The 25055-nt window shown below is 33.2% G+C and overlaps 1 protein-coding gene across 1 annotated transcript in view; it reads right to left on the bottom strand.

Annotated features, from left to right (window-relative positions):
* Window positions 1–25055, bottom strand: part of CCDC88B_1 (heavy chain) — a gene marked incomplete at its 5' end in the record, with an annotated part of 52625 nt that overhangs the window by 12223 nt on the left and 15347 nt on the right. The window contains 10 exons of the mRNA XM_051218387.1: window positions 2467–2655; window positions 4537–4735; window positions 6365–6466; window positions 8056–8157; window positions 9957–10217; window positions 12907–13377; window positions 15798–15988; window positions 18977–19144; window positions 20523–20602; window positions 22718–23103. Of these exons, the coding sequence (XP_051073126.1) occupies window positions 2467–2655; window positions 4537–4735; window positions 6365–6466; window positions 8056–8157; window positions 9957–10217; window positions 12907–13377; window positions 15798–15988; window positions 18977–19144; window positions 20523–20602; window positions 22718–23103 (2149 nt within the window). The remainder of the gene's footprint in view (window positions 1–2466; window positions 2656–4536; window positions 4736–6364; window positions 6467–8055; window positions 8158–9956; window positions 10218–12906; window positions 13378–15797; window positions 15989–18976; window positions 19145–20522; window positions 20603–22717; window positions 23104–25055) is intronic.

Genomic DNA, 25055 nt, shown 5'->3' with positions numbered 1-25055 from the left:
GATGACCGATTTCATATTTATCTAGGCTTCAGTATTGACCAAATACTACCAATAAAGCTGAAATTGAGCAAATAATGTTAATGATTTGATATCATTTACATTATCTGTCGATTTGAACTAGTCGATAAGTAAACTTTGTGTCTAGTTTTTGTGTTAACCAGTAATCATTTTATTATTCTCAGTACAGCTTCTAAATTTCCTAGTTGTATTCATTCTTAAACGAGCTTGAACATGGTCTTTTTTTTATAAAATCATCCTAATATAAATGTGTCAAAATAGATCTGGAGAGAAATCGATTTTTTGATGCTATGCTCTTCATGTGTTTCCTTTTTAATACGTTTTATTTAAGTTTAGTATCAGATGGGTTTTGTGGATATCACAGTAAATTCAATGGTTAGGATCATGAGTCAGTTGAAGCTAGACCATCGTGGAAAACCCTGAAGCACTGGACGGCCGTTTCGTCCTATTGTGGGACTCCTCAGCAGTGCGCATCCGTGATCCCGCACCCCGCGAGATTCGAACCCAGGACCTATCAGTCTCACACCAGGCACCTAACCAACTAGACCACTGAGCCGGCATCCAACGGTGTTAATATCTAACTTCAATTAATCCACGAAATTGAGCGACACATCCACCACTGTCTTCAGTGACTTACTATCTCACAACAGACCTGGTTGAACTCCAGTGGTTTATTTATATCGAAACTGAAAAATCAAAATAGTTTAGTAATGAATTCCATTAAAAATCATATGAATGAGTTATTACTCTCGCTAATGAATTATCATTTTGTACAGGTGAATCAATCATACTAATAATTACTTAGGCGAGACTATAATTTATGGACGAACTAATCAAGTATAAGATAACAGGTCTGGGATTTTGGCACAAATTACCCTCATCCATTTGGTTTAATAAAATTTTGGCATTATAGCTGATGTCAGTTTGTAATGAAAACCCTAAATATAATTTCTAACCTTAATCATCAATTGTAAATCATAATTCTAATTCTGCACACAGGTATATAACACTCATTTGGTCCTAGTTATTAGGTGAACACTCTCAAGATCAGTCTAGTGTTTCTCAATGGTCGTCCATAAATTATAATCTCACAATTACTCAATTCATCATGTCTTTTTATTAAAGTTAATTTATTTGCCAGATAAGTACTGTGACTACGAACCACAGGTGAACTCGAGGAAGTTGTAGGAGGCTCAAAAGGAGCCGGAGATATTCCATCCAATCACCTTTTGGAAGAATGTTCTAGAATTCCTACGTGTAGCTCCCCGATTGGACAATGCTAATAACCCCCTGTATGCTGATTGGTGGACTGTAATGATGATTTTGTTCTTACTAAAAATTATAAATACCTGACAATTTTGCACTATAATTGACACTGTCTAGGAATAATATTCCCTTCATTAGTCTTCTGTCTTCTCATTGCGACTTGGAAGGGTTCTGGCGTTCTAGTGTTCACGTTATACGCGGTATATCAAGAAAAACCTTCTAGATATAACAAGAACACTGTATTTTGTGCTAAATAATTTGAAATGATGTAAATTAGGAAAGATTTCCTCAAAATATTATACCATTTCTTATGGATTATTTCTTATTTACTAAATTATCACACTTACAATACAGTCATTATTATCTTCAAATTTCTAATTTCTACTGTCGAATTACATGCATTTTATTCAGGTTAAACTTTGTCAAAATTAACAGCATTTTAATGAAAAGTCTTATACATTTTGTTCATTTTTAGAGATACTGTTTACTTTGTTAGAATGCAAATGAATATTTGCGTTAACGTGTTTTAGCAAGGTCATTTATTACTGGATTAGGCTATTAATCCTATACCCAACCCTTCTCCTATACCCGGGTTTGGGATTAGCCATAACCTTAGGATGGTTCCAGGTGTAGTTTAGAATGCACACAATGTCCGGAAATTGTTATCGAATTTCAAATATTAAAGACAATTACAATGCCTATCGGTCACTCGGAAATGTATTGTAGGGTCAGTGAAATGTCACTGAGGCCTTGCCACATCATCCGGCAGTTGGGTCACTGAATATCGAACAGATTATCGGTCCCTGTCAGGATCAAGGATAACCAACGCTCATCAGTTAATGGTGTGCCATGGACTGGCACATGCGGTGGTGGTCTCGTTATGTTCTCTGTACTCATTCTTACCAATATATTTCCATAATAACGTCCTTTGTGTTATACGGTCTTCAAAGCAGCCATAGTACTTTGATAATTCACGTTAGATGTTGACTGCGATGTGTGACTTCAAAGTTAGCTGGTTCGTTATACCATTCCCGTCTAACTCGAGTAGGTCCCTAATCATTCGATATAGATAATCTACGCTGGTGATCTACAATATCCCACTCTCAACATTCATTATCTTTTCAATCTATAACACCCAGCCTACTAACTTGGGTTTAATCTTTTAATTATTATATTACTTACCACATACTGATAACCAGTAGGAGATATCAGTAGTATTTGCACAGTCTATAGGAAACAAAGTTCTATTTGAATATATCGCCATCTTATTCAATGTATTTATTAATCCATTTGAAACAACTACTTTTCCAGATTTATCATGAGCAAAGAAATCTTTACGTTTGAATTCATTCAGTTCGTTTGGAAGGATTACTGTGGAAAGAAATGTACAAAAATTTATACATACAAGTGTAATGTGAGAAAAGAACTGAACTATTAAAGTATATCATCACCAAACAATATAGTTCGATATTCACCATATCTATCAAAATTCTTTACCAAAAGTAACAAAATACAGTTTGGCAAAACAAATCTCATTTCATTTGTTATAATATTGAATTTATTATAGCCTTGACTATGTCACAAATAATTAGTCCGCTAACTCACTTTATATATCCATCTAAACAATCAATATTAAGTGACTGTCATTCTATTTTATTAGTGACATCTATTACTATTAGAATTGATGAGTTTCACCCATCACGACCAACCAGATTAGATCAAACAATACTATCAAACCAGTTAGTGTTTTGATTTGAAATTGGGGTCATAGAACGTTAATCGTTGATAGATTATAGTCTTAATAAGAACACTACTATTGAATGTCTTTAAAATGTTGGATTATTTCAAAGAATAGTATTATTTGATTGTGACGAAGAAACAACATTGAACAAGTGTAGAGAGATGTGTAATGGATCAGTTTTCCTATGCTTTTCATTCCAAGAACAAAAAGTCTATCAAAATTAATCTATCCATGAGGTCACTGACAAGTGGACTGAGTCATGTTGGTAGGTGTAGACCATCTGGTTGGGGACCGCGAGATGATAGCAACCGATGGTTAGAGACCCTGAATGACATGGCTCAAAATCGTTCGCAATGGAGCACGTGCATCCACTCTTTGTATTCTCCCAAATTTTAATTTTCTGTATCCTTCATGTCCCTTTTCTTTTTCTCTTTCCAAATTTATTTCACTGGATTATACTCGTTGAATAACATCTTCAAACCCTAATCTTTCCGATTACTGCTTATACTTTTACTACCTCTACCACTATGGGATTTGAATCGACAACCGCATCTCTGTGTTAATGTGGTACGGCAACTCGAACTGATGTACGTACGTACGAAGTTCTACGTTATTACTGACTGACTGACTGACTGAATCTGTCCCATCTCAAGTTGACTCTGAAACAAGTGATAGTGTTTATAATATACTGAGTTAGAAGCCCTCTTGTAACCAGCGTTGTAGACCCGAAAAATGTTATCCAAGTTTGAACAATGCAACATAATTAGTACTATCAAAATATATTTAGTGTGTCATTGTTTCATTTGTTTTTATTGATCAATGGTATTGGAAATTTTGTTGAAATAATTAGAAACGCTGCTAAGAAAATGAAAATATAACAAAGAAAGAAACTTAAAGCAGAATGGGTAAGTAACTTTTTAATCTAATTGCATCATATTCTCTGGATTTACAATAGAAATATTCAGAAATGATATTTTGAGAAAGTGAAGTATCAGAAGGTCTAAAGCTTATTACCTAGAATTGAAAAGTATTTTCAATCAAACACAATGGTATATACTAATAACCAGGGAGCTTGTGAGTGTCTCTGTATTTTGAAATTGTAAGTAATGTTTGATTTTTCAGGCTTTACATTTCATATAGCTCTTCCATAGAGGTTTATTTTTTGACTGATTGTAAGCTAACTTTAGTCAGTCAGTCAGCTACAACGTAGGACCAGACACATGTATGCATCGGTTCAAGTTGCCATACCTCATTAACACAACAAGATGAACACCGGGTAAGCTAACTTAACTATCCACGATCATTTTAGATCATCCCTGATCGGCGGCATAGCCAAATGAAACCGCAGTTCCATTAATCGTTGGTTCACTTTGCTTTTACAGTTGGTATCAGTGCGTTACGGAAATTAGGTTGTAGTTATTTACTCCATTTTACAAAATATAGTATATTTCAAAACTAATGATTAGACTTGTAGCAGACAATAATAAATACAAAAAAAACATTTAACTCACAATAAATAACTGAAGATGAGAAGTCATTTTCATTTGAATAAAACCTCTGTACTCTTTTCATAATTTGTGGTTGAAACAATTCATCGATACGTAAATGCTTTTCAGCTTCAAATGATCTACTAGAATATTCTTTATTATTATTTACTGTAATGTGTTGAGCCATTATATGATTTACGAAAACTTTTGATATGATGTGGAACTAGTGTTAAATGAATGTAGGATTTAAGTAGAAGAATAACACTGTTAGCAAATACATTAAAATTCTACATAAAAGACACACATGAAATAACATGCAGATAAATTTTAATAAAAATAACAATCGATTCACCAATATGGTGCATAAAACTGAAGCTTAATTGTTAGTTCAAAATTTTACTTGGGGGAGAGGAGAATGAGGGACGGGTCAAATGACCTTATTGTGGTATGATGATATTATCGAAGAAGTTATCGAAATATATATCCCAGCTACTCTCATACATAATTCTCAACCTAATTCACGTTAGAGAAGAACAGAATAAAATAAGTCAACTATGAGAATGAATTTTTGAATATCTATATTTCGTACACTAATTGATCTGGACAGACAACCAAAGGAACGAAATGGAGAAAACGAAGAGGAGAGAGCGAAGCGAAGAATGTCGTTGGAGAAATAGAAAACGGAGTGACGCGGAGAAGGTGAGCGAGTCAGCTGTATTTGATCAAGTGCGACTCCATATTTATAGCCAGACAAAGATAGTGTGCTAACACGTACTAACACGTCTATCACCGTGTTCACAGTATTCACTGCATATTTTAAATTATACTGACATTTGCAACGAATTATGTTTTGAGTAGACAGGTTTCGCCTTAGCTGATTTAAGTCGCCTATTATGTCTTCAGTAATAGATGTATGAAACATGTATATTTAAAATAATTTCATGAATTGATTCAAGTTAGAAATTTAGACGGCGAAACTATAATTTATGGAAGAACTAATCAGATTTACGATAACAGGTCTTAGATTTTGGCGCGAAATTCACTAATCCATTTGGCTAAATAGAGTCTTGGCATTATAGCTGATGTCAGTTCGTGAAGAAAACCCTATATCTAATTCCTAACCCTAACTAGCAACTGCAAATCATAATTCTAATTCCTCACACAGGTATATAACCCTCATTTAGCCTTAGTAAGTAGGTAGACACTCTCAAGGTCATTTTATAGTCGCTTAAAGGTTGTCCATAAATTATAGTCTCACCTACAAAAGTTAAGCGTATTTATAAGAATACGTGAGACCTTAAAACATCTGGAAAACATTTTAAAACTGGTCCTCTAGAATAATCTTCAACATTTAAAAAAACGCTGATCAGTCGAAGTGTTTTTACCATATTCCTAGCTTTTGAAGAATTTTTCAGAAAATAGTCAAAGACTTATAACAAGACTATAATTTATGGACGATCTTTAAGCGACGCTTAACTCTTGTGCATAACCTAGCCATTGAAGCAAAGCTTTATTCATACTTTCCACCTGTTTACGGTTGGGGTATTAGTCGCAAATTTTCAAGGAATAACAAATAGTTATAAAGTAAATATCTAGGCGTTCAAGTAAAAGACTTATCAGGACTACTAGATTCTAACTCATTAATCTAAACATTATACGCTTGTTACAAACACTGAAGAATATAAGCTCAATCCCTGACTAAAGAAAGAGTATGAAATACTGAGAAGTTCCATACTATAACAAAACAGATATTATGTTCCTTGTAGTTATTGATTGTTGTCTAGCTGAACATTTTCTAAAGAAAATCTCCTTAAAAGAAAATCTCAATATGTAATATTATTACTGAACTTACTAGGTCAGGTCTTATTGAAATCCAAACTAAAAATACGTGTGATTCAGGTATTGGTAGTTTTGTAGAGAATCCAGGCAATGAATGAAATAAATTCAACTTTGTCTACATGATAATAATGAATTGATGTTAATAAAGAAAAGAAAACAGAAAACGAAGTATATAATAGATAATTATTCCAATTCATACTATAATATCATCATTGAATGAATATTGATAAATATCTTTAGTACAGTAGGTTTGTGGCGACTATTATCAAATGGATTAACAATAGTCATGCAGTAAACGAAAGCTTGGTGGAAATAACCAATTTATTGTTTAGTACAAAATTATACAATGCTTTCGTAAAACTTAAAAACTATACATTAAATACATTATTTGAACATCTTTCTTTGAGTTGTCCTTTACATACTTTATGATTCTTTGAATTCTGTTATTATTACAATTATTCACTGTTTACATTCCTGTTCTGTTCAATTCGATCTTCTCAATCTTTTGTTGCCATACATCCCACTTCTGCTGGTGTTACATACTAATTTATATCTGTTAACATATGTAGCATACACGACAATCACACAATCAGTGAAAATTTAGAAAATATTGACCAGTTGTTTTATTCAGATATGAAATTCTTCAGTAGTGTGAAGTCATTATCCTCCCAGGAACAGAACTCAGAATGAAAGTTATTTATTTACCTGATTAGCATGTGGATATACTTGGAAAATTGGGCCACTGATAGTGTATGTTTCATTCCTAAGAATTCATATGTCGGCTAATCATGTTCATTTGTTTTTTGGTCGATTTCTGACTGACCCAGTGTATAATCTTTTTGATAAGTCAAAATAAGAAGGCAAATTCACGTTTTCTCTGACTCAACGTAACATTATATGACTTAATTCTTATTATCAGAATGGGTTTTGTGGAGATTTTAGAAATTTCACAGATTGAAATCATGAGTCAGTTGAAGCTAGACCACCATTGAAAACCTGGAAGCACTGGACGGAGATGCGCACTGCTGAGGAGTCCCATACTAGGACGAAACGGCCGTCCAGTGCTTCCAGGTTTTCAATGGTGGTCTAGCTTCAACTGACTCATGATTTCAATCTGTTAATTCTTATTATCAATGTGGCATGTCCACATTAGGATTATGGTTTCCAGTGTAAGACTATTGTAGGTCAATATGTTTGTACTAATTAAGTATAAATTTCATTCAGTGTGACAGGTATGAACTTTCATCAAGTGTGACAATTATATTCTTGGAATTATTCTGTGTGAACTTCGTATATGTTTCAAAGTAACCATGGGTATCTTTTCATTTTTATGATGTTAATTAACTAATCATCAAATGTATGTAAAATCTGTATATAAATGAGTGCATTTAGTTTATTGATGGTGTAATTTTGATGATTTGTTTTCTAGACGTGTTTTTAGAGAATTAGTAAAATATCATTGATACTAGTCCCTGTATTTTCTCTTCGTCTCTTGGGAATTGTAGTGGTTTCCATTCCAAGTATAAGCTGTAAGACCATCGATGCAACAGAGCCAACACATATACAACAGAAGCGACGCTAAGCATACCGTGTTTTCTTCTGAAAAATAGGTATAGCTTCACGGATTCAGATAAAGGTGTTGGGAAGGAGACATATCAACATAAAAAGACAGAAATAATTTTAATTGGGAATAGAACTACTTACCTCAACTATTTCAGTCCATATTAGTGGCTCATTCATTAATGCTTTTTCTACGCCTTTTAAAGTTGGCAATTTTTCTTCCAACAGTTGAATACGTTTAAGAACCTGATAATATATATGGAAATGAAATTGAATGATTTTTGATGAGAGGATTTTTATGCAACTTTTGCTGAGAAGTATACATTTTGAAAAATATATTACCATCTGATATCAGTAATTTGACAGTGATACTGTGATGTACTTCTTGTTGGTGTGCAGCAGTTCGTTGAATCTTGATTTATGGGTACTGAAAAATAGCCATTAAGAGTAAAGGATATTCATAGGTTACTAGTATTCTGTGATATATTTCTTCGAAGCATTACCCGTGTATTTTAGGACCACCGAGTAAGCAATCCCCAGGTTAGAAATAGGCTACTAGATGGTAAATCTTCATCAGCTGAGGGGGACAAGAACATGTATTACGTATCCCAGACCACGGTCTATCTTGACGGACGATATTTTCTGGTGTAGGAATAGGTTAGAAGAATGCTAGAGGGAGGCAAAACCAAAACACAGCATCAGCCCACAGTGTCAATGACAATTGAACTGAACCATGTTAATAGGTGTCGACTGCCTGGTCGGGTTTCGCGTGATTATCGTAAACAATAGTTATAGACTTTGAGTGATATGGCTCAAAATCACTTGCAATGACGCAGGTGTATCCATTCTTTGTTCTTCCCCAAAGTCTGACCTACTGCATTACTTTCTTTGTGTTTTTGTTTCACTAATTTATATTTTCTTGAATTATTTCTTCGACGCCTAATATTTTTTATCACTACTCATACTAGTGCTCTCTGTATTATTCTGGAAATCGGGCTGGCAATTTCATCTCTCGGTGCTAATGAGGTATGGCAACTTGAAATGACATATGTACGTATCGGATTCTACGTTGTGACTGATTGATTTAGTTGTGGAAATTTCAGTCATTCCGAACAACATTATCATCATCCACTTCATGTAGAACTAACCTTTTCAGTTGTCTCCCAAGCACCAAATCAGTTGGTTCTGATGATCTTGTTCATGAATGGTTTTTTCACAGGCTTCTTTGTCTTTGTTAGCCTTTGTATTCCTACTAACTATTTGCTTGACTTCTGATCATCTGGTCGATTGGCATATTTCGTGTGGATTGATAGTTTGGATCTACACTGCTGTGTCTATCGAAAGGTCCTTAATCGAAATTCCCTGTTATTCTTAGGACCTCTTCGGTCGGTAATTTTTGACGTTCACAATCAAATTAATGTTCGCTGCCGTCTACGTGTGTCAATATCAGAAATAAAATATCACGTCATTTCGTTATTAGTATGTCGTAGTGGAGGTTCTGTCCTCCTAAACCAGTGTAGTGTTCTTCACAGGTGGTGCTATCTACTTTGTAGAAAAATGTTATCTCTGTCTTTTTCTCCGTTGTATAATTCGATCTATATCAAATCAAATGATTTCTGTGAGTTGGCTAGGGAGTGACATTGACTCTATAAGGATTTCAGTACACTTCTCATCTCCGAGATATTCTACACAACTATTAATCCATAATGAAATGTGAATGATCAAATTACCTTGAATAATTGATCGATTTTCAATTATAGTAATTTTTTGTATTGATAAATTCATTTGATAAATGTATAATTATCAGTATAGGGGTTAGACATTAACACCACTGGATACCGGCTCAGTGGTCTAGTAGGTTAAGCATTAGTGCATGAGACTGAAAGCCCAGGGTTCGAATCTCACGAAACGGGACCGTGGGTGAGCACTGCTGAGGAGTCCCACATTAGGACGAGACAGTCGTTCAGTGTTTCCAGGTTTTCAATGGTTATCTAATATCAATCGGTCCATGAGCTCAATCTAAATGCATAATTATCAAAGCTTACCTCTGATTTATTGTGATTGAAACAATGTTGATAGTTATATTCACATGTAAAAATATTACTGAATATGATTTGTTTAAATAGTTCAATTTCAATTATCTGATCTGGATTATGTAATTCATAAATAGTTAATTTAGAATATTGAAGTATATTAAAATATATTGAAATTTTTATTTGTATTATTAATCCTAATGGATTGTTCCAAGTGTTTAAAGAATTGAGAAAGAATTCCAATAACATATGTATAATGCGCCGACCAATTTCCTTGTAGAAAAGATAAGAAAGTAAAGTTAAGTAAACTTATGAACTTCTAATCATAAAACGTTCAAATTACAATTAATTTGATGTTACTATTATTATGTTTATATTGCTGAATTCAAAAGTGGTTAGATTATTTAAGACAGCTATTTAGTAATTTATTAAAGCCCATTATGTTATATCCTGATAAGAATAATGAATGGGAACTTTTGGGACCCATTTATGGACCAATACTAGACGGATATTTTTATCACATAATTGTTAAGTCACTAAACTATTCATATTTGTGTTCCTCTTATCATAAGCTTTATTCTCACCTATGAACTACTTTTATACTATTTACCATTCTTGAGTTATGCCCAGTCTATTAATTACTATCAATTACTATCTCCCACATTCACAGCCACATTTGGTTAGATCTTGTATAGATGTCATTTTCTATTTAATGTTACGATGTGGCCTGTCTGGTTTGCATATAACCCCAGTATGTTTGAAATAAATGATTAATATTGCAGGAGCTGAGATTGGTGTTGTGGACTTGACAGGCAAGCAGGCTGGGTTAGGCAGGAAGCAGGAGTGATAAGGACTCTAGATTGCTCGTATGAGTTTTATGCGTCATTGATCCGATCGATAATTCACTGTTCTCTAATTGGCGGTATCATTACGTTACACACTGATAGGGGCACAGAGCACAAGTTATAACACATTAGGCTAAAATGTCACATATCAGTGTTAATCGTAAACTGTCAATTATTTAGTAACAAATTGGATTCATAATTATCTTCACTGACTTTCGGTAGCTCTCATATAATAAAAAATCGTAGACTATTATTCCAATTAAATGTAGAATAAAAAAATGAAATAAATCAATGAAACGAAACAAGAAATTCGCTCATCACTTCAGCAGGACTCTAAAAGGTTTGATAAGATTATACTCTTCATTCATAAGTTATTAGACCTCAGTTTATATGACTAATTCTTGATGAATCTCAGAGAAACACATGAATGAAATCCATATGTTAGGAAATCTGTTTCACAATCAATCATTAGTCGAAAAGTCACTTTGCTGAATTTCGTTGTCGGAAAAGGTTACACAGTGATTCCGCTATATTCTATCAGTCTAAATCACAATATTTTCATCCTGAATTCAAATCTAACTGTTATCTAAGTTTAATTTTTACAGAATTAACCAGATGTTTGATAAACTTCATGGGACAATGGAGCGGTTAATCACACATTATCACAGTAGCTGTTCCATTACATCTGATCTTAAAACAAATTAAATTGAATTCTATAAACCGAGTATCCGGTTGGTATACATGTAACTATCATAAAAAGTTTATTTTGTGTTTATTAGATGTCAATTCCATTGACGTAAATATTAAAATTCTAGTTTCTTATCAAATTGAGGTAAAATAAGTCTTGATGTGTTTATAAACACTGCATAGTAGTGTACGTGTTTGGTGACTGATAGATGACCACAAATGTTTTCTAGGAATTGGAGAACACCATGTATGAAACATTTAAGCATCTAACATTGTATTGACTACAGTATATCATCGAATAGTTACATTTGTTGACCAACAAAACTCCTATTAACAATGAAGCATAGGCTATGATAATGTGGTAGATAATATGAGTGTTTCCATTTCATTACAAAACAGTGTGAGTTAAATGTTCTATGATATTAAACGTTTATTAAATAAAATTCAGTTACGAGTAAAGAAGTGTTCCAAAGTGAATACTCATATAGTTATATAATAGCCATTTCTCCCATTTAGAAACTAATCAATGTAGAAGTTATTAATCCAATATGATGAACATGGTTTGTAACATAAAAGAAAGATTCTAAAAGTTTCACGTTCTCTAGGCCGAATGCTCCAAAAAGAAGTGGACTATTAGAAGTTCTCTGAGTCAGGAAAAGGAAGAAGATATAATGAGAGCATTAAGTTGATGAAATCATTTGTTAGTCGACTAAAAAATTTTGATGACTCTTTTTTTTGCTTTTTGGTGTTTAGACCGATAGCGTTGATCAGAAAGCCAATCAACTTTTTACAAATAAACTATCTAGCTCAGAGATGACAGATCCTCTAAAGAATTTTAAAATTACTACAATCTCCACAAAACTCCTTCTGATACTAATCAACATATGCTCATTAGTGATTGGCTTCAAGATATATATCCTGGAGTAGTAGTGAGAAGCAGTGACCAGTGGAGTTCAACCGGGTCAGTTGTGAGATAGTAACTCACTGAAGACAATGGTGGATTTGTCGCTCAATTTCGTGGATTAGTTGAAGTTAGACATTAACACCGTTGGATGCCAGCTTAATGGTCTAGTTGGTTAAGCGCCTAGCGAGAGACTGATAGGTCCTGGGTCCAAATCCCGCCAGGCGGGATCGTGAATGCGCCCACAACAGGGCGAAACGGCTGTTCAGTGCTTCCAGGTTTTCCATGGTGGTCTAGCTTCAATTGAATCATGATCTCAACTGTTTAGAATAACATAAATCAATTATCCTCCAGTGAACAACAAAGATAAGGTGACTATAATCAGAATCAAGTCAAACATGAATTGTATCTCACTAGAATTTACTTTAGTTACACGCATTAAATGTCAAAAAAAAAACATAAAACAGTAAACAAACGAGAATACTGAACAAGTAACTATTCCAAACAAGAAAATATGTTAATCGTCTACCTGTCTTTCATGTTCATAACTGATAAATAAATCAGATGGGGAGTTGATTTCATTAACATTTTCCAAATGGGAAGAATATAAACCTTGATCATATTTTGATAGAATATATTCACACAATCGTTTACATGGCCAACGAAATGAAATATAATCTTTATATTGTATATCTTCTAAACTATGGAATAATAATGATATTTTACGAGTAAAATTTATGATACATCCATTTGTATTATTTTGATTGGTAAATATACTAAGTTGATTGTTTAAATTTTCATGTTGTAATTGTAATTCATTTAAATGAATCATATTACTTGATAATCTTGAAAAGATTTTAACTAATTCAATATGTTGTCTTGTTAAATTTAAACAATCTACATTGAATTGAATTGAATTAGTATTGGTTATTGAGTTATTCATATCAGAATGGAATAGTTTGTAATTTGTTAATTCATTTGATATATTCAATAGTTGAATCTATAAGAAAAAAGATAAAAAAGAATAAGAAAATAAGTTTTCTGTTTGGATTGTGGAGATTATTAAGTTTTTGATTAAGATCATGAATCGATTGATGTTAGATCATCATTGAAAATCTGGAAGCACTGGACGGCCGTTTCGTCCTATTGTCAGACTCCTCAGCAGTGGAGCTAATCCGTGTCGAGTAGAGACAGGTATCTACCTTAGTACAATGGAAAATGGTCGCGCAATTTCGTGGATTAATTGAAGTTAGACATTAACACTATTGGATGAAAATGATCTTTACATTTTTACAATTCAGTCCAGTAAAAATAAAAACCCCTTTCATTTGAATACACTCATTTGTTTTACGTAGCTTGTTATTATTACGTAATAGTTATCAAAATCTTTAATTACAATGTAAACGAATACCAATAAAATCCCTTATTTATTGATTTTTTCCACTGATTGAAATCATGATTCAATTGAAGCTAGACCACCATGGAAAACCTGGAATCAATGGACGGCGGTTTCGTCCTAGTATGGGACTCCTCAGCAGTGCGCATACACGATCCCGCACCACGCGAGATCCGAACCCAGGACCCATCAGTCTCGCGCTAGGCGCTTAACCGACTAAACCACTGAGCCGGCATCCAACGGTGTTAATGTATAACTTCAACCAATCCACGAAGTTGCGCCACCGTACACCATTGTCTTCAGTGAGTTGATATCTCACAACAGACCTGGTTGAACTCCACTGATAACGGCTTCTCACTAGAACTCCAGGAGTATCTCTTGAAGTCAGTCACTAGTGAGCAGATGATTATTATCAGAAGGGGTTTAGTGGAGATTTTATAAATTTCACTGATCGGATGCCGGCTCAGTGGTCTAGTTGGTTAGGCGCCTGGCGCGAGACTGAAGGCCCTGGGTTCGAATCTCACGAAACGGGATCGTGGATGCACACTGCTGAGGAGTCCCACATTAAGACGAGAAGGTCGTTCAGTGTTTCCAGGTTTTCAATGGTGATCTAACATCAATCAGTTCATGATCTCAATAAAAAAATTGTATTTGTACTTTTGTATTAGAATGCATTTTTTTAAGATTAGGTATTAGTTGGACAGTAAAGGATCTATGCTAATTTATAAAGTTTATAGTGAATTGAATATTTCAATCGTTATTTAGTTGGGTAGTTTGTGGAGATAAGTAAATTATTCATCAATGAATAAACTTGAAAATAATTCTAGGAGTTCTAGTGATAGACCATGATCGATGAAATTTAACCATACCGAATGTGGGGCAGTTACCTACTAATGGCCTTGGATGAAAGTGTTACAACATCATGAATTGATTAAATTTAGAAATATAAACCACTGGATGAATTATTAGTGATTTGAAGGTAAAGCACTGACTACAAGACCAGTAAGTTCTAGATTCGATCCCGGGGCGGGTAGTATGTGTGTATTATCGAAGAGTTCCACAATAAGACAGGGTAGCGAATCAATTATTCTTGATTCACGCCGCTCATATTCTAAATGAAATCAGTGCATGATGTAAATTACGAAATTTGTGATGTTTTTCCTATCGTGAGTTGACATCAGTTGAGGAAGCGTTGAAAATCAAGAAGCACAAACTACTGTTTTAAACATGTTTGGATATCTCAGACGGAGAGTACTGGCGAATCGGCCAAGTATTGAAACGAAGAGCTTACATTACATTTAGATCACTAAATCGATGTCCAGCCATCCGAATTTTTAATATTACTCAACTTGCGATGAATATATAATAAAGCTAATCCCTATGAACCAATCAACTAAACAATAAACATGTGATCACTAGCGATTACCTCTGTCAATGATCTTAAAAATTCTATTGGCACTTCATTACCAATGAATTCCATCCATATAGGAAATGTAACGGTGATCACTGATGACTTTATATGATAGTTGAGACTGAATTCAGCCCACAGACTAATGTATTCCGACTCAATTTTTTAGATGTAGCATACGCGCCAAGTTATCTGGAAATCATTCGTTTGATCTCTGATGGTGCTAAATGTGCACTTCTAAAAAGTCATAAGCGAGAATAAGACGGGCATCTAGTTCGCAATTCTTTTTGGTAACTGTCTAGATAGTGCTAGTTTGCGAAGTAGAGAAGCAAGTTACATTCAAACCTATGTAGTGATCAAATCAAAGGTCAGAAACTAATAAACAATTCTATCTAAAAACATTAGTACTTGAGTTCACGCGGTTATAGAACATGGAGAGGAAATTCTACTACTATTAATGAGTAACTGAATAAAGACAAAACCTCAGAATCAGTCTGCCTTATTGAAATAGGAGTTTGATTATAATACAACTAATAATCTTAGTAGCACAATTACTGAATTCATCAATGAGATTAAATGTAATCTACTTAATACAAATACAAATATTTACACTTACTTTATCTTCACAAATCTTTTCAAAAGTTTCAATTTCATGAATCCTTAATTTTTGAAGTGAATTAAGAATATTACAGTTAGGCAATAGATCTAACAAACAACTTGTTAATGCACTGCCACATTCCAAATGAGATAAGCCTAAATCAATTGGTATAAAATCAACTTGGCGAAATTTCTGTCTACATTTAAATCCTAAAGGATTAATAAATATAAGATAGGAAGAAAATATAATTGAAGCAAAGAAAGGATATCCATTTAAGAAAATCTGTTTAAATAAAGGTATTTTGTTAAATGTATTTTTCACCAATTGAACTCTATTCATTATACATTGACATTAGAATGTGAAACATACCATTTATTAAGATTGAAAAAAAAAGCTCGAAACTACTTACAATAATCGTTAGTAGTATGGTGTGTGCTATTGGTGGCGACAGTTATAAGTAGTATATATCATCAATCGAAAACGAAATGCCTGGTGGCACAAGGTTAAGAAAATCAAAGAAAGGAGAACGAGAACAAAGAATGATTTGTTTGGAAACGAAATAACAATGAAGTCTGAGATGATTGACTGATATTTGCAAAAGAAACAGTCAAGTTTGAGACAATTGATTGACATTTTGCAAATGAAGTATTTACTGTATGATACTCAGATTTTACTAAGATGTTCTGTAATTTTGTATTCGAATACATTCGATTGTTCCCACTTGTGTTCTCGTTCACTACAGTAGGAGTCAATCGACAATTGTACTTATGTCTATAACAGATATCATTTCTGTTTATGACTTCATTTACTTAATAATAATTAGGTTATAGCGTTTAAGGAGAAACAATGGTTTAGTAGTTGAAACAGGAACAATTTTAACTCTACTGATCTACTTTAGTTAAACCAGATAAATAGTATCACTAGGCATCATAGAAACACTATGATTCAAGGTTGAATACCTACAGTTCTACTTGATATACAAGGTGAACTGTTTAAACTCTAGCTCACCTATACTATTTAGTTTAAGAGTACTACATATTAGATTATAATTTTTCATTAGAGATTTGGTTTCAAGTCATAACATGTACTATATTACTGTTTTAAATGAACCACTTTGGGCTTTACTATGCCGACATGTTCATAACAGATAGTTGTGGATAATTCCAGATAACTGAAATGAAATCTTTAGTGAAATATTACACTTCATTATGAGGAGCTCACACATTAAACATGTAGAAAAATGGCCGAAAATATCAGATATCTCACACTTAGTGAATATTAAAAATGTTTTCGATAACTTCAATCAAGTTAATTTAAAACCCATGAGACAGTAGGATATAAATTTTGTTGACCATTTACCTGCCAATACAAATAAGGTTTGACTGTTAGATTGATATGATGGGAAAGCGTGGCAGTTAGGACCTAATTTACTGGAGAATGATTGACGCATAAGATGAATGGTGTCCAAAGGTTTATGATATCTGAGTTTGTCATTTTACCGTCAGTAATTTTTTCCATAAATGTTTTGTCTCATTACACGAAAACGTGAACATCTTACTAACGATCTTTCTTAAAATTTTAAATCATCCCATGGCTTGAGTCAACAATAGTTCGCTTTCATGAACAGACATCATTCAGCCACCTTGTATTATTGTATATCTTCTATTGATTATCATTCTTCCGTTTTATTTAGATAATCGAAGATTTGTTCATCAAAGCATTAGAATTATGCTCCACAGAATAGATACTTTTTTAACTTGTCACACCTCATCATATACATCGAAATATTTTTAACACCACCATCATCTAATCCAGTAAACATACACTTATTCGTTACTTATGCATAACTACTCTGGTTATTTGATGGTAACTAAATTATGTATTTTAACTTTCATTGCTAACAATTAGATTCGAGAATATCATCCACAAACTGGCTACTACAAGCTAATGAAGTAACTTGATATTTTAAAATAACATGGTAGAGGGCTTATATTCCATTGATGCGGGTGTAGATATTACTTATCTATAATCGTGAATTATTTCAATTCACATTTACTCACTCCATTCTACATACTGAATATTGAAGAAAGTACATGATCGATGTTATTTGTTTCAAGGTTCAAATAAATCGATAACAATTTAAGTAAAAGTAGTCGTTGATCTTGAGATGGTGGAGAAGATTAGTAATTCAGGTGTACGATTTCAATGGAGTTTCGTTCTTTAAGCTAATTCGTTTAATCGTGAAACTATCATTGTTGTACTGAACAACATCATTAGTACAAACTTTAGTTAGAAGTGAGCTGTTCGAATTTCTTCATGTATGATTGACAGCTTGTTCAGTTGACTTAATTGATTGGTTATTGTTGACTTTTAACATATCCTTGTCTGTATTATCTATTTTGATTCATATATTTGTCTTTGATTTTTCTATTTGGTTGATTAATTGGATCAATTTCAATGTGTTTTTTGATCATTGATTGACCTGAATTCTAAGCTTTTCACTATACAAAATCTCAACATATTCCTAGTCGAATGTGTGCCTACAAATATCTATGTTCATTGATATAAGAGAAGATACATCATGATATGTGACAAGATCAAAAATCAGGTCAAAGGGAAAGACAATCAAATTAAATATACAGACAAAAATATGTTAAAAGTCAACAATAACCAATCAAGTTTTTGCTTGAAACCATGATCTGATTGATGTTAGACCACCATTGGAAACCTAGAAGCACTGAACGACCGTCTCGTCCTCAGCAGTGCGCATTCACGATCTTGCTCACGGTATTCGAACCCAGGGCCTTCAGTTTCGCGCGCGTACTCTTAACCTACTGGACTACTGAGCTGGTATCCAACAGTGTTGGTGTCTAACGGCCGTCCAGTGCTTCCGGGTTTCCAATAGTGGTCTAACATCAATTAGTTCATGATCTCAATCAAAAACTTAATAATCTCCACAACCCCTATACTGATAAATAACCAATCAAGTCAAAGTCAACAGAACAAACTATCAATCATATGTGAAGAAATTTGAACAACTCACTTCCACCTACAGTTTATACTGATAATGATGATAACAATGAAAACTCAAAGAACGAAACTCTACCTTGAAAAGAAAAACTAGTCGATGTTATCAAACTAGATCATCAATGAATTGAATAAAAGAATGTATAATGTCATTTACTTTAATTACTTACCAATTTCAGTATATTGACTAAATGATGTCCATAAAACAATTTGACTATTTTTTGTACTGGATATATTTTTATTGAAGACTTGATTAAAATAAAATCTTAATAAATAGTTAATATTTTCTTTTGCATTAAAACTATGAAATTGATCCACATTAATGAAGATTATCTTATCTAAGAAGAATAAATTATAATTAATAATAAATAATGAAAATGATTCATTGGTAATGAACTTGTTTGAAAATGAATATACAAATTTCAATAGTTGAAATCATGAGTTAATTGAAGCTAGACCACTATGGAAAAACTGGAAGTACTGGACGACCGTTTCGTCCTATTGTAGGACTCCTCGAACTCAGAACCCATCAATCCCACGCGCGAGCGCTTAACCACTAGACCACTAAGCCGGCATCCAACGGTGTTAATGTCTAACTTCAACTAATTCACGAAATTGAGCGACAAATCCACCATTGTCATCAGTGAGTTACTACGTCACAACTGACCCGGTTGAACTTCACTGGTCACTGCTTCTCACCATTACTCCAGGATATACATCTTGAAGCCAGTCACTAATGAGCATATGTTGATTAGTATCAGAAGGAGTTTCGTGGAGATTTTAATAATTTCAACTATCTCCACAATCTCCATACAACCCCTTCTGAATATACAAATCATAATATGTGAAATAATACGAATATAATTGTGAACAACTTAGAGAACAAGAAATAGAAAGTATAATCCCAATGGAGATCATCAAAGAATTATTAATAAAATGTACTATGAATGTACATTTCAAACTTAATAGTGAAATATATAGATAAATAAACAGTGTCGTGATGGTTCATCCCTAGGTCTTATATATTGGCTGATACTTTTTGTCTCTAAATTAGAAAACGGCCCACTGTTATATATATATATATATATATATATATATATATATATATATATATATATATATATATATATTAATAAACTGAAGATTATAGAAAGAATTCTAATTGGGCAATGGCTACTATTCTGAAGTATATGAAAAGTATAGTAGGCTTTCCAGCTGATATCATCTTCACGTTAACCGATTATGATCATAAACTTTGTACGACTTATTCCACAGGTAATGATAGTTATTATTAAATATTTACGTATTTTAATCTCAATTCTGACCCAGATTTTAAATACTAATCTATTAATTTATTATCCTTCGTACTACAATATCATGTTATGAAGATTGTTGAATTTAAGGTCTCATATTACAGATTGATCTTGACCAGATTAAGGATCAAATCTTTAAATATCAATTTGAATTAGAAATAAAACACTTATTACTAGCAAATTTATTTGTTCATATTGGTGAAGAGCATCAACGTAGAATAGAATATAAGTTATCAAGCAGTTTCTAGTCCCTTTTATAAATTTCAATAGAGTAATGATAAAATAAAGTTGATTTGAAAAATGTAATGTAATTTACACTATATATTTCGAACAATCTAATAACAATTCCATCATCTCATTATTTTTATCAAAACATCAATGATAAATAACCCTATTAACTTACTTGTATGAATGGTGTAGTTAAAATTGGATATAAATTCTTTCATGTCTATGTAAAGATCACAAATTAATTGATCTTTTTTGCTAAAAATTAGATTAAGAAAAGTACAGGGTAATATTACTTGATATTTCTACATTTAAATGACCCAACAAAAACCATTGACAATTTAATTCAGATACAGTTAGTTATATAAATAAATATGGAAGTCAGAAGGGGTTTTGTGGAGATTTTAGAAATTTCACTGATTGAAATCATGAGTCAATTGAAGCTAGACCATCATGGAAAACCTGGAAGCACTGGACGGCCGTTTCGTGGATTAATTGAAGTTAGACATTAACACCGTTGGATGCCGTCCAACTCAGTGGTCTGGTTGGTTAAGCGCCTGGTGCGAGACTGATAGGTCCTGGGTTTGGACCTCGCGAGGTGCAGGGCCGTAGATGAGCACTGCTGAGGAGTCCCATACTAGGACGAAATGGCCGTCCAGTGTTCCCAGGTTTTCCATGGTGGTATAGCTTCAATTGACTCATGATTTCAATCAGTGAAATATAGAAGTGTCAAAATATTACTAGAATTGGTTTCTTAACCCCTTAATAGAATTAAATTCATTTATTGGGTATAACTTGATATAATCAGAGAGGGTTTTTGTGGATATTATTATAATTTAATAGTTGAATTCATGAGTCAATTGAAGCTAGAACATTATGGAAAATCCGGGAGCACTGGACGACCGTTTCGTTTTAGTATGAGACTCTTCAGCAGTGTGTATCCGCAATCCCACCCCAGGAGATTCGAACTTGATATGTTAGCCTATAAATTATATTATTTATTCACCGATAAGTATACCGTTCAAATGCTTTATCTAATTAGATGAGACTCAGACAACTCCCTTTGTAAATAAACCAATACCTTTGACTTTCAGGTTTAATTTTATACGTCTTTATTTTTGCGAACCTCTGAACGTTTGTATTAGTGAGTTTTGCCTCATATATTGGCATTATTAATGGAATATACACATACTAAAGAGTGATAATAATTGATAAATATATAGTGAAATCATGAATTCGGTAGATTAAATTATCTAAAGTATTCAAACTGTATGCCTGCAGATTTTATGCCATCATTTATTCTCACTGTTTATAATAAGGCAAGCAAATTAAGTTTAACTGAGTACCATAAATGTTTGCATTTATTATTGTTGTCTTTCAACCCGATTCTCTTTGAGTGCATTAGCTTATATTACTTATTAATATTCAGTAACCAATTTCGATTCTAATAACTTCAAGAATAATGTGTAGCGTATTTCTGTTGTGTGTAACCATTATAAACAAAGAAACGAAATTGCAACATTCTATTAAGTTACTACTGTAATTTCAATTCTTTAAGATTGAAGCAGTCGTTTTCAGTTGTATTGTATCCAGTGAATGTTTTTGACAATTTTCATATTTCGTGTTCTTAGTTCTAATTTTAATATTATCTAAAATTATAATTTGGACCCAAATATTAGTAGCCATATACATTTCATGAATTACCCTTCTTTGACTATATAACTTGACACAGTATGTATCGTAGACACTTCATGAATTGATGTTCATAAAGCACTTCATATTAATTTCGCAATAATAATACTGTCTTTGCAGATAATCTTATGTCAGTTATACACTGGATTTTACGCATCACTTAATCGTGTGAATGACGACTTCGATATGAATTTACAGTTTGATAAAGTAATTTTTCTAACTTTGAAAAACTAACTTGAGCCAACTAGAGAATAATTCGGTATGGGATACAATGATCATTAGAGTGAAGGAATCGACAACCTCTGACAGGTCCGATCCCGTGTCACCAGCTTCGCAGTCAGAGACGTTACCACTGAGTTATCCAGGCCGCGATTGACATCCTGTAGGAATGAAGTGTATTTACAATTGATTGATCACTGGGTGGTGACCAATGTCATGTATGTCAGGTCCTTCTTAGTGCAGATCGAAACCTAGGTCCAGAGTTTCCTGTTGACCACCTCTAACCACCATCTTATCTCAACATAGTGCACGCAATGACCAGTAACCTAGACTGGTAGCCACATTGCAACTTGATCGATAGGAGTCTATCTGCACTAAGAAGGACCTGACATACATGATATTGATCAACACCCAGTGACCAATCAATTGTAAACATTTACTTTAACTGAACGACAAACTTACCTTGAAGAAATGTTATCACTTTCATCAGTATCATCTTTTGTTAGTAATAATGATTTTATTACATTGATACCAGTTAGATCTGGATCGTAAATAAACAGATATAACATTGATTCATCAACATTATCATTATCACACTGTTTAGTATGAGCATATCTAACCGACCATAGAATTGTAAGTATAGATAGAATAGCTTCAAGTATATAACTAATATGTCGATCATTATATAACAGTATTAATTCTGGTGGAAAGTTTTTGTTCAATGTAAACCATTTCATTAGTTCGTATGGCTGTGCTTGAATAATTTTAAACAATGGTAAATTTTGAAGAATTTTTTCACATATTATCAAATTTTCCTTTTGATCATTCGTAGTTTGGTGATAGACTTCCTAGAAAACAAGTATAAAAGTATTATTTTCTAGACTTTCTTCAGAAGTATACTGTAAATAGAATAGTATGAATTGAAATACATGGTGAAACTTTAAACAATAATGAACACAAGTAATAATTTCAATAGTTAAGATCATGAGTTAATTGAAGCTAGACCACCATGAAAAACCTGGAGGCACTGGACGGCCGTTTCTTCCTACTGTGGGACTCCACAGTGGTTTAGTTGTTAAGCTCTCGCGCGCGAGACTGATAGGTCCTGGGCTCGAATCCTGCGAGGCGGGGTCGTGGATGTGCACTACCGGGGAATCTCACAATGGAACGAAACGGTTGTCCAGTGTTTCCAGGTTTTCCATGGTGGTCTAGCTTCAATTGACCCATGATTTCAGCCATTGAAATTACTACAATCTCTACTATAACCCTTCTGATACATATGTAATAGTTTAGATTCTCCACCTGTTGATATTCAAGAATGCACATAGTTTTTTTCTATTTAGACAAACTGGCAACCTAATTTTATGTCTTAATATTATTTATAGTTAAGAGTTTTGAAAATTTCAGGTCGTGACTAGCAAAGGAATCCAGAATAAGATTTTTTTATTTGGGATGAGTCACTAGCATATACTTCCATAGTACCGTTGATGATGTGGATATCGGAACTCAGTAGCTTATGTGATAACACCATAAACCTACATTGGTTACGGTGATTTATTGTTCAGCGTGGTGAGTTCCACATTGTTTTTCACATTATTTTCCTTATTAACTTTATTTTCCATCACCTTCCATTTTAGTTTACCTTTTATTATTCATATATATATGTTCTTAACGTATATACGTGTGATCGATTTGTTCAAAAGGTATTGCTCGAATAAATATCATATAGCTCTGATAATTTTCTTCTCATTATTACATTACCCAAATTTATCAAAGGGACTATTTGCTGTAGATAACACACTGCTTTACAAAACGATCAGTACTGGGTGTGAGTTTCAGTTTGAACAACAAGACTGTATTGTTTATAAATTCAACTGAAGTGGCCAAAAAGGACGAAATGTGCGTTTTTAGTTCTACAATTTATTACAATCGAAAAAAATCATGAATTTTGATCGAAATTGACTTCTTTTAAATTAAAATTAAAACTCATATCTACTGCACAACCAGGCACCCTGCTGAAATCAGTAGCTAGATTAATAACATAATGGCGTTTGGAGCGAACGGCACTGGCTTTGAATCCTGGAGTGAACTCCAACTCTGGGGTGTGATGGAATTCAGCTGATGAATCCTAAATAGGATGGAACCCGCTCTTCGGATCTCACTACTAGTGAAATTCCTTTTCTTCTTTGCTAACGTGTGTCATAATTCGATGTATCGACGTGATTCGCATGGGATGAATATACACCAACTAATCATCTTGCCAAAATTCAGTCAAGAATATCAACAACGGGATAATTCAATCCGTCTCAACTTGAACTGAACCCGACATAATTGTTTGGTTTGAATGCGATTGATTCCCGATGTTTTACAAAGCTTTTTTCATTCTAGTTTCCGACAGTCTTTGGTCGAATATATATATATGACTCAATTTTGCTGAACTAATTTCGAACAGTCATTTTTAGAAGAATGATAAAATTTACGAAAAGTGATGATAAATAACAAAATGAGTGTTTCTTTAAAGTAATCAACTTCACCTTCATTTTATTCCAAACGAGAGTTTTGAAATTATTCCACAATGAAGATCTGTAAAATAATAACGTAAAATAAATAATACAAGAACCAAAATATTTGTTTGAACTATGTACTAGGACTACTCAGTTATTCGATTCTTATTGATTCTTAATGGATGAGTAACCTAGATCGGTTTGTAATATCACTAGTATTCGGTAATCTCCTCAAACCACCACAGTGATAATTATGACGGGTCCACTAGTGACTAGTTTTAAAAGGTAATTGTGGA

Source organism: Schistosoma haematobium, chromosome 1 (assembly GCF_000699445.3).
Source record: "Schistosoma haematobium chromosome 1, whole genome shotgun sequence".
Classification (NCBI taxonomy): domain Eukaryota; kingdom Metazoa; phylum Platyhelminthes; class Trematoda; order Strigeidida; family Schistosomatidae; genus Schistosoma; species Schistosoma haematobium.
The sequence above is the reverse complement of the archived record's forward strand: the minus strand, read 5'-3'. Positions and strand labels throughout refer to the sequence as shown.